The sequence below is a fragment of the Myotis daubentonii genome, chromosome 8 (genome assembly GCF_963259705.1).
Source record: "Myotis daubentonii chromosome 8, mMyoDau2.1, whole genome shotgun sequence".
Classification (NCBI taxonomy): Eukaryota; Metazoa; Chordata; class Mammalia; order Chiroptera; family Vespertilionidae; genus Myotis; species Myotis daubentonii.
The window spans coordinates 23,327,672-23,339,761 of NC_081847.1; the positions used below are offsets into that span (position 1 = coordinate 23,327,672).

The window sequence follows — 12,090 nt, forward strand, 5'->3', positions numbered from 1 at the left end:
GTTTTTAATATGTAGTGTGATGAAAGTTTGTTAAATAAAATTAAAAAACAACAACTCATAGCTCTGGCCTGTGTGGGCAGATGGTTAGAGCATAGACCAGTGAACTTAAGGGTTCACGTCCCAGTCAAGGACATGTACCTGAGTTGTGGGTTTCATCCCCACCCCGAGTCAGGGCACATGCTGGAAGCAACCAATCCATATGTCTCTCTCACATTGATGTTTCTTTCTCTCTCTCTCTCTCCCCTTTCTTCCTCTCTCTAAAAATCAATGGAAAAAATATCCTCAGGTGAGGATTAACAATAGAAAAATCAACTCACATATAGAGTCATTGGTGGAAAAACAGATTGTACTGACTTTTCTTGGACATTCAACCCTGAGAATAGATTATTTTATTAAAACCAGATGACGAGCTTGTATACTCTGAGGTATTAGTCATGTTCTCTCTAATCTAGGCATATTTTATCTCCTGCTAAGAGGCAACAGAATCATCAGGATAAATCAATAATATTTAATTTCTATTTTTATTTCCTTCAAAAAGGTTCACTTGCTTAAAGCATGTTCCCTGACCCCAGGCCTGGAGTATACATAATATCTGGATATCAATATAAATTGTGCACTGTTTGTTGGATTATAAATTAGTGCAGCCACTATGTAAAACAGTGTTGAGGTTTCACAAAAATTAAAAATAGAACTACCATGTGACCCAGCAATTCCACTTCTGGGTATTTATCCAAAGAAAACAAAACACTAATTCAAAAATATATATGCACTCCTATGTTCATTCCAGCATTATGGACACTATATGGCAGCAAATTAGGTGTCTATTGATAGATGTATGGATGAAGAAGATGTGGTAATATATACAAGGAAGTATTACTTGTTCATAAAGTAGAATTAAATATTGTCATTTGCAAAAACATGGATGGACCTAGAGGGCATTATGCTAAATGAAATAACTCAGAAAGAACAAAGCATGTAGCTTCCTGATCTCACAAAATAATCTAGTGCTTTAATGATTTTTTAAAAGGGGGCAGTTAATGTTCTCCAACAAAGGTAAGAAAATCTGCAAATTAATTTATAAAAGGTTATACCCTTTGAAGTCTAAAAAGAAGCTTGTGTATCATGAGTGGGGTCTTTTTAGTCTTTTTCAAAATTAAATTTATTGGTGTGACATTGGTCAACATGATCATATAGAATTCAGGTGTGGGTTTCTATGTTACAAGATCCGTATATTGCACCATGTGCTCACCACTCAAAGTTAAATCTTCTCCTGTCACCATATATTAGGACCCCTTTCTGCCCCTACCCTTTTTAGTTTTTAAAGAACTGGGCTTGTGGATTGCAAGTAGCAATTTGAATAGCAAACAAAACAAAACAAATGGAAGTTCTTATAAGCAATCCTATATAATAAAGAGCTAATATGCTAATTAGACTGAACAGCAGAATGTCCATCTGAACAACCTTCTGGACGAAGCCAGGGTTTCCAGGGCCGAGCCCTTTGCACGAATTTCATGCATTGGGCCTCTAGTCCTATATAATAAAAGGCTAATATGCAAATAGACCGAACGGCAGGAAAACCGAACAACTGGTCGCTATGACATGTGCTGACCACCAGGGGGCATATGCAGAGCATGGCGGGCGTTGGCCATGGCGGGATGGTGGAGCAGGTGAGTGGGGGCACTAGACCAAGGTGCTGTCATCGGGGGAAGCCTCTGATGATTACTGAAAATTCTTTGCTCCTGCACACCACAGTCCTGCCCAGTGCTTGCACCTGCTGCCAGTGCCGGAGCTGCCTCTTGCACCAGCTGCCAGTGCCTGGCACCAGTCCTGATCACTGGGTGCCATCAGTGGGTGCGAGCAGCAGCTGCTGGCACTGATTGTCCCTAAGGGCTTCTCCACATCCCCCTGCTCCTGAGGGGCGATCGGGGCAGCAGCCGCCACTCGCACCCACTGACGGCGCCGGCCCTGCTTGCACCCACTACTGGTGCCGGCCGCAATCACTCCGTGTCACTGTCAGCAGGTGCAAGTGGGGCCAGCACCGTCAGCGCGTGGGAGGGGCAGCGGGAGTGGGGCTGCCAGCAGACAGGGGGCTGGGGGCCGCGGCAGGAGGGGCCAGGCAGGGGCACGGAGGATGGGCTGAGACCTGTCCCTGTGCCTACTGCAGCCTCATGGCCCACAGTTCCTTTCAAGGAGCACGAATTCATGCACTGGGCCCCTAGTAGATTAATAAAAACAGATGGTCTTTATTCATCCCACAGATAGTATTCAGCACTGACTATATACAGGCTCTGGTCTAGGTGCTGGGGATTCAGTAGTGGATAAGATAGAAATCCCTGACAATGTGAGGCTCACATGCTAGACGGCCAACAGATAGGAAATAAGTGTGTGTGTGTGTGTGTGTGTGTGTGTGTGTGTGTGGTGTTAAGTACTAAAGAAAATTAGCAGGAAAGAGAGGCAAGAAGAGAGGAGGTTTGCAATGTTAGGTAAGTTCAAGATGACCTCTTACAAATAAGATAACATTTGATTCAGGACTTGAAGGGAGAGAGGGCACAGGCACCTGGATATCTGGGAAGCACAAATGGGAGAGGAAGTGCTAATGTCCCAGGTGGACTGATGCATGGTTGCTTGCATTTGTGTAGCTGAAATCCATTGAGCATTGGGAAAAAAGCAAGGGTTATATCAGGGAGGACCAAGCCAGGGCGCCTTATGGTTATTGTGAGGATTTTGTCAGTTGCTCTGAGTGAAATGGAAACCAGGGGAAGGATTGGGGCAGAAGAGTGACATCTTGGTTTCATTTCACAAGAACATTTTGGCTGTTGTGTAGAGACCAGTCTTGCTGGTGGTGATGGACAGAGATAGAAAAATGATATGGTGGTTTTAAAATATTTTCATAAATTCTTTGAAACTCTTCCCACCGAGAAGTGGGTTGGTCTATTCCCCTTGAATCTGCTGGGATTGTTTTTTACAGCTTCAACCTATAAAGTAGGGTGATAGTGAAGCTATCCTCTGAGGCCAGGTTATGAAAAACCATGAGACTTCTTCATTTACTAGAAAGTCCTCCCTGCTAGAGAGGACTCATGTGGAAATTTAGTCCAGAGTCCCAGCTTGTCCTGTTCTTCAGGCATCTCAGTCTGGATGGCAGGCACGGGAGTGAGAAAGCCACCTTGGAGGCAGATCTTCCTGACCCAGCTGTTCCAGGCTCAGGCCACTGAGCCATCCTAGCCAGGGCCCCAGATATCATGGGAACAGGGAGGAGCAGTCCCCACTGTGTCTCTCTTTCTGAACTTCTGACCAGCAGAATCCATGAGCATAATAAAATGGTTGCTGTTCAGTGCCACTGTGTGCTGGGATGGCTTGTGATGCAGCGATATATAACTGGGGCAGAGGAAGAAGAGATGAGGCTCCTGCAGCAATCCAGGTGAGAGAGCATGCTGGGTGAGAATAGAGTGGTTGCTGTGGGGAAGGTGAGTAATAGTCAGATTCTGGATACAATGTGAAGGTAGGGTCATGAATTTGCTGACTAAATGTAGAATGAAAGAGAAAAGTCATGAATGATACTCAGGTTTTTGGTTTGAGTCACTCAAATGATAGAGTTGTTGTTTACTGAGATGGGGCAAACTGTAAGGGAATAAGATTTCGGAACAGAGAGAGGGAATAGTTATCAGGAGCTCAGTTTTGGACATATACAGTTGGAGATGTCACATATACATAGAGAGATGAGACAAGATCCGATGATCATGGTAGATATGCAGTTAGAAAAGAAAAAAGGTACAAGGACTAAGCCTTCGGTCACTCTATTATTTAAAAGTCAAGAAGATGAGGAGGTACCAGAAATCAAAACTGCGAAGGAACAGCTAGTGATATAGAAGTGTCATATTCTGAAATCCAAGAGAAGAAAGTGCTTTAAGGAAAAGGGAGTGATTACCTGTGTCAAATTCCACTGACAAGTCAAATAAAATGGGAACTGAGAAGCCATCATTGAATGAGAAGAGTCGAGGGTTTAAGACTATAATTTATTGAGCACCTATTATATGCCAGGCATTGCACTGTACACTATTAAAATAGTGGAGAAAGAGATGGTTTCAGATTAATCTTAATAGATGACAGTTATCATTTATTAAATATCTACTCTATACTTGATAGTTATTAGGAGCCTTACATATGCTATCTCATTTCATATTCACCATTGCCTTGTTAGATATGGATCAGAGACATAAGGTTATCTGTCCAATGTGACATAGCTACTAAGGGGCAGAGCTAGGTCTCAAACCTACTTCTAAATGAATTCAACGTGAGTGGTTCTTCCTAATATCATTCTTCCTTAAGTGGTTCCCTGGGAAATCCTGAGTGGTTCTGGGGTGTGAAAAGTCACCAGGAAAGAAATATATTTCTGGGAGTTCATTTTTACTCAATGCTTTTAAGGGAGGACATAAAAATAATTTTATAAGAAAAAATATAAATGTATTATAGAGTAGAATGCAAAATCCTAATATAAGTTTTAAAATAAATGAATGACATTTATTGTGCATATTGCTCGAGTTACTTTGGGATTTGTGTGGTTTTCTCTCCTTGGTAAATTAATTTATGAATACCTTCCCATCTCCTCTGGAGAGGTTGACTTGCTGGTAGTTAGGTTGTGAGAGCAGATGTAGCCTAATTAATAAAGGCATTCCACAGCCGAGGCTCTTAACCAGGGGATCTGAGAAACTCAGGGAATATATGAACTCTCTACATGGGAAATTTTATGATTATGAACCCATTTATTTTTCTATAAAACGTACCTATCAGCTTCTCAAAGGATCCTTGACTTCAAATGCGTAAGGCCCACATGGCAGAGAAAGAACAGTCAAGTACAACTTGACAGAATAATTATGATTTGCACACAGACTTTTTTTGGGCAACTTTGAAGGCCCAGTCACAATGTATCTAGTGAACAACAGCGGTGACCAAGTTTTATGATGCATTGTCTAACAAAAGATTTCTCTGTCACGTCCTGTGAAGTCTGAGAGATGAAGTTTAACTAATAAAATATTGTCAGTTCTATGACATTTTGATGAATACTTGGGCACCTCATATTTAAAATCAGGGCTAGTCAAGGAAATCTAGTATATGAAGTCAGTTATAATCGTTCCTCAAACTTGCATATTCCAGGGTTAATATAACAACTCAGGGAAAGGAACATAAATTTTTATATTAGCTACTAGAGGCCCAGTACACAAAATTTGTGCACTGAGGGAATGAGATGGGGGGGATCCCTCAGCCCAACCTGTGCCCTCTCACAGTCCGGGAGCCCCACAATCAATCACCCCAAAGAGGTAGGCCCCACCCACCCAACCAGGGCTCTGCGATGGATAGCCAGGTAGCCTGGGCCTCCCTCTTTGGGGCAATAAATAGCACCCTGCAGAGGGAGGACCTGCCTACTTGCTGCAGCCTGCCAGTTGGTGGCCTGGGCCTCCTTCCTTGGGGTGATCATGGAGCCCATCCCCGCCCCCGATTGATCAATTGCCCCACCAGCAGGTGACCTGGGCCTCTCTCTGCGGGTGATCATGGGACAATGGGTGGGCCCCCAACCAATCTCATCACACCCGCCTTGGCTGGCCTGGTGCCAGTGGGTGTTATAGCGTGGTCCTCTGGATGGTCGTTCTGCTGTTTGGCCGTTAGGTCGATTTGCATATTATACTTTTACTATTATAGATTCTTCTTTTAAAGTATGAAGTAAATCTAAATTAAGAGAAGTCAAATTCCCTGAACCATTCTTCTTAAACGTGTATGAGAAAATACCACTGTACTTATGACCTCTTATTTTTCTCACCCTATTTACCTATAGTTCAGAGATTTCAGATTTGTGGCTGGAAAGCAATATTTCCTTGAAATCTACACTATTTGAACTTTTAAAGGTTAGATGCCAATATTTAAAAATGAGGAGATTCTCTCTGCCTCCCACCTCATTTGGATTTCCAACTTCTTTTGAAAATCCTAAGATCTGTTTACACAGGACTTGTTCTGCTTCTTGGAGACAAAGAGCTTTGTTAGGTAAATACATTCTTACCACTTCCTACTGTTCCATACCAGACCCTGCCACCCTCAGTCTCTGCTGTAATCAAATGGTATTCAATGTGACAAAATTAATGAGTGGAGCAGATTTCTGATGGTACTGTGATGGATGGATAAAATATAACTATTTTTAATACTTCTCTGAGTTATGCTTATAGTATTTTGTTTATTTCCCCCCTCCCCCCCACCAAATGTTTCACCTAAATTGTGAATTATCTGGCCAATATCTTGGTTTCTAATAGGGTGGCAACAGCTCCTTCTCACATTAATTTACAGGTTGGATATTTTAGAATTATAGTAAAACTATATTAGTTCAGACCAATTGGGACAAAGGTGACAACATTTAGTAGAAATATTAAATTCAGTGTATTTAAAAATAAATGTAGCAAATTCCTTGCAAGTATTTAGGTTGACTAAATATCAATCCACCTCTAAAAGTGTTTCTAAGAAAGGTTTTTTGAAGAAACTTTAGTAAATAGATAAAATTAATTTATAACTGGTAAATATCAAATATAATCAACACATGTATTTTAATTAAGAAAACTTCTTCACCTTAACACACACTTGTATTCATAGGTAATACAATGAATTGCAGGTTGCCACAGGTTGAATAATTACACTTCAGATTTGGCATCATTCAGATGATTGCACTTTTGCATTAGTAATATTTGAGTTCATTGTATTTGGCTAAACCAGTCAGACATTCATCTTAAGGGATACAGTCCTTATCCCAAAACACAAAACAAATTGAAAGCAAATAGATGGCCACAGCAAACTCTCTCCTCAAAATGTAAATGCCAGCACCAAAAATGGATATGATTCAGAGAAAGATAAATACCACATGATCTCACTCATTTGTGGAATATAATGAACAACATAAACCGATGAATAAACATAGATTCAGAGACAGAGAAACATTGAACTGACTGTCAAATCTCAGAGGGAAGGTGGGGGGTTGGGAGGGTTAGAAATCAACCAAAGGACTTGTATGCATGTATATAGCATTACCAATGGACACAGTCACTAGCGGGTGAGGCCATAAACTGGGGGGTGGGAGTAGCTAGAGAGAGGTCTATGGAGAAAAAAAATAATATTGTAATAGCTATGTATGGGCCAGGGGCTTTCCTTGAAATATTGAGGAGACTACTTGGTCAAAGTATGTAATTGTTTAACCACTATGTTGTGAACCTGAAACTAATACAGATTAATATTGAATGTGAACTATAATGGGGGAAAAAGATGGAAAATTGTATGTTATGTTTTTCATCATAGCAAAAAAAACCAATTAAAAAAACAGAAAATGCACAGAAATTGGAAAGGAAAATAAATAAATAAAATAGATATGATGAGATTGCAGAATGAATTTTCTAGATATTTAAAAACAAGAATATCCATATGTTCACTTATTTATTGCTGCTTAACAAATCGCTGCCATACTTAAAAAGGCAATCATTTATTTGCTCAGGAATCTGTAATATGAGCAGGACTCAGCAGGGAAAACTTATTTATATATTCCATGAGGTATCAATTGGAGCTGATAGATCCCAGGCTAGAGGATCCATTTCCAAGATAGCTCACTTATACAGTTTACAAATTGGTGCTGCATCTCAGCTAGTAGCACAGCAAGGATACTTGGTTTCTCTCTACTTGGGTTTCTTCTCTGGGTTACTTGGGCTTCCTTCAAACATGGTGGCTAGGTTTTAAGAGTGAATGTTTTAGGAGGATTGGGCTCAAGCTAACAGGATTCTTTTCACTTTAGTCTCAGATGTCCCAGATAATGCCTTCTATCACATTCTATAGGCCAAGTAAGACATTAGGTCCAACCCACATTGGAGGGGAGTAAAATAGATTTTACTTTACAATGGAAAACCTATCAAATCATTTGCAAATATCATTTACCTACTGCATTGCATATCTACGATATTCCTATTACCAGGAAATGCTGCGCTAAGTGAACTGCCTATTCAGGGTGACCATATACTGTGGAAGAAAGTGTCTAAAAGGCAGATTACCTGTAGGTTTCCATCTGGGTCTCAGTATAAGTCCATATGACTCAGGGTTACATGGAGTTGGTTTTCTTTAACTCGGAGTTTTTTAAAATAAAGAATGGGTGGTGGTTGCCCTAGCCAGTTTGGCTCAGTGGATATAGCGTCGGCCTGCGGACTCAAGGGTCCCAGGTTCGATTCTGGTCAAGGGCATGTACCTTGGTTGCGGGCACATCCCCAGTAGGAGGTTGGCAGGAGGCAGCTGATTGATGTTTCTCTCTCATCGATGTTTCTAACTCTATCCCTCTCCCTTCCTCTCTGTAAAAAATCAATTATATATATATATATTTATATATATATATATATATATATATATATATATATATATATATATATAAAAGAATGGGTGGTGGCCTGTGCATGGATGCAGTGTATCTGTGAATGAACAGTGTTGTATATTGAAGGCTCTGGTATGTGACAGTTTGGTGCCATTTGCAATTATTATTAGCTCAAATTTTCATTAACAACAGTAAAGCACGCAAGCAAAACATGATACCTTTAACTCACACTTACTCTGCCCTTTAAGGCTGAGTTTAGTTTGCCCCTTCTCTGTGGAAGTAGGTATGGATCTCACTTCTACTAACATCTTGTATTTAGAGATGCAGCATGCACTAAGAAATACAAACTTGGGTTTTAGAATTGGGAAAACCAGGTTCCCAAACTGGTTTTGATGCTTCTGCTGATGACTTTGGTTAACTTACTAAAGCTTTGTTTCCTCACCTCTACAATGGGTCTGATAGTAATTATATCTACCTTGTAGGAATGTGTGAGATGATGAATGTAAAGTAGTTAGAATGTCTGGCACTTAGAAAGAATGCGGTATATGTTAGAGATTATACAATACATAATTATTATTTTCTTGGTTACTTCCCAAGGTTTTTCACTACAGGCCAATGTGTTAGGAGTTAAAGCATGATATTCTTGAATATTTGTGGTCACAATGAAAGCATAATCCCTTTCCTTTTCTCAAGTGTCACTGGTATCTTAATCAATCTCAATTTTTAAAATAAGGGTTTTTAGGCTGTTAGTGGGAAGTGCACACTACCATAGAGTCTTGGTACCAAAGAAGTTGGAAGGGAGAGGTGGGGGGGGGGGGGGGCGGCGAGGAAACATATATAATACTTTAAACAATAGAGAATTTAAATTAAAAAAAAAAAGTTGGGCTAAGGTGGATGGTCTGGAGTTTATGCTCCAGTTTTCTTATAGATAGATGATCTTGAGAAGTTATGTTCTCAGAGCCTCAATTTCCTCATCCATACAGACATGGCTAATAGTATTCATCTAACAGTATTGTTATGAGAATAAAATGAGGCAAAAGGAACTGGCATGAAGCAGCTACCAACAATGCTATTTATTAGCAGTAGTTCTCATATGCGAGAGGCCAGACCTGAGATTTTCATTAGACACTTCTAAGGCTAGGGTAATGCCTTTTGTTAAGAGGGGGCCACAGCATATTCACATACAGCCATGCTCCAGAGTACCCCCCCTCCCCATCGCCCCTTCACCTCTTCCAACTGGACGCACAGATCTAATGTACTGAGTGGCGAACTGGCTCCCAGCAAGCCCAACCTGTCTTGTGATCTTACGACAGTCTGACCTTTCCCCTGGGTGGATGCTGGTTCTCTGGGGATGGATGAGTGATGAACTGTACAGGTTCCCTGCCCAGCTTCTCATTTCCCAACAGTGAAGCTACCTGTCTGGCTATGCCAATTTGCTTCTGAAGCAGGTGAGCTCATCCCTGCTCCTCAGAGCAGTGAGGCAGGGCATCATGTGGGAAGTGGGGAACTGCCTTTTTACAAATACCTCACAGAGCCCAGCCCCCTCTTTGAATAAGCTGACAATATTTCTCCAGTTCCTTCTCCTCCTCCTCTTCTGCCACCTCTTCCTCCTTCTCAGTAGAGCCCCATCAAACATTATTTTACAGCAGGAGCCAAAAAATGTTTCAAATGGGAAAACAAAAGGCTGTTTGGTTCTGTGTGCAGCATGTAACAATAAGCCACACTCTCTGAAGTGTCTTCCAAAGGAATGCTGTGATGTCAAGTTTCAAAGAAAGACTCTGGCCCCGAATCAAACTGTAAGCTGTGACAATGTCCCACTAAATACCATAAATATTTCATCTTTCACCCAGAGAATAGCTCAGCTAACTGTTCTGAGTGGTGAAGTGGGAGCATTTCTGGTGTACAGAGGAAAATGCCATCCACACCACATAATCTCAGCAACTTTTAGTTTATTTCCACTTCCTCAATTTTTTAAAAAAATGTTTTATGAAGCCTGGTGAATGTAGCCTGTCATGATTTCTTGATGGACTGAAATTTAGCTGAGAAGTTTGCACCTTCACAAGTCTGCCCCCGATATGAGTCAGAGAAAATAAAAGTCTAGTAGGTATGTTTGTATTTGCAGTCTTTAAAAAGCTCTTGGGACTATGTATGTCCTCTCTTGTCTAGAGAAGAAATTCTCTCCTTACCCCACACCTAAGCTGTTCAGGAGCCAAGCATTTGAAATTAGCTGAAGGGCAGAATCAAAACACCTAACACTTCCTAAGAGGACTTTCAGTTAGGACTGCTTCAGACAGCCTTACAAAGAAATAGTCACATGTCCTGGCCATTCCGAGCCAGGCAGGGATCCCCTCTTACCTGGACTTCCTTCACTATGCCATTCTTCGTGCAGTTTCCATTCTGTGAGCCGTCCCATTTCTTGTGACTGTAAAGATTCCCATTGCAGACAGCGCCTCCTCCAGAATTGGCCATTTGTGGCAAATGATGGAAGCCAGCAGGTTTTCCTCCGGGGGAGTTCTTGGCAAGCTTCAGGGTCGAAGTTGGCGAGGGGATGGCATACAGCACGGCGGGCTGAGCCTTTGGAGGAATCCTACCAATCAGGCTTTTCCAGAAGAAGAGCAATAGTATTTTGGGGGGCAGATCTTTGAAACTAAAAACATACGGGTTACCTTTCCACTCCTCAACTCAGAATGGGGCTTCCCCTGCCGCAAACTAGCTCCTGAAACTACAGAGGCGATTGCCCATGTTGGCTCCTCTTGTGGACTGAGGAAATCAGGAGACTGCAAAACCCAGTGGCAAACTGCGAGGGGGCGGGCTGGGAGGAGGAAATCTTTTAAAGACATACACACACACACACACACACACACACACACACACACACACAGCACACTCACGTGGAGTCTTCTACCTGCATACAATCACTTCTGAATGGAGGTCTAACCCCCACCTTTCCCTCTTGCATCTAATTACATTTTTTTAGCTTAGTTTTTTTTTGTTTTTTTTTAGTTGTAAATCAAGTTCAAAGTCAACATTTCTTTTTGCTGTAAAATAACATTCAGAAGTGATTGCCAGGAGCTAGAGGAAGAGAGAATAGGAAGTTACCAGTAACTGGGCACAGAGTTTGAGTTGGAGACAGAAAGAGTTTTGGCAATAGATGGTGGTAATGGTTGCACAGCAGTGTGAATGTACTTAATGCCACCAAACTGTACACTTTAAAATAGTTAAAATGGTAAATTTTATGTGATGCCTATTTTACTATAATACAAAAATGGCAAAAAAATATTCAGAAACCACCTAATTTTAAAACCAATGATATAATGAAAGGTACTAACTCATCAAGAATTCCTGTAAGACAGAGGTCCAGAGGACAGAATGTTTGGTGTTTTTTGTTTTGTTTTGTTTGTTTGCTTTTTTTTTTTAAAATCATGGCTGCATTACCTGTACCATGTAACTTTAGAAAAGTCATTTTTTTTCTCTTTCTGCCTCACTTTCTCCACCTATAAAATGAGATAAAACATTTTTGTGGGCTAATGCCTGGTGGGGTGGTAGGAAAAGAAAACACTAGTTTGGCTTTGTTATGGACACGGGTGTTATGAGACAGATGGAGTTGCAAACACTTCTGGTTTACTTATTAACTCTTAATCTCTCAATGCAGCGGTCACCAGAGCTCTGTGCTCTTCTATCAAGTAGCATTGCAGTGATTTGGTGTGTTGGAT

General features: G+C 41.1%; 1 protein-coding gene across 1 annotated transcript in view; it reads right to left on the minus strand.

The window, feature by feature from the left end:
* The window catches only part of SPTLC3 (serine palmitoyltransferase long chain base subunit 3), a 127,887-nt gene extending 116,704 nt beyond the window's left edge, over window positions 1-11,183 (minus strand). The window contains exon 1 of the mRNA XM_059705525.1: window positions 10,733-11,183. Within this exon, the coding sequence (XP_059561508.1) occupies window positions 10,733-10,846 (114 nt within the window). The 5' untranslated portion in view covers window positions 10,847-11,183. The remainder of the gene's footprint in view (window positions 1-10,732) is intronic.
* Window positions 11,184-12,090: the final 907 nt, after the last annotated feature.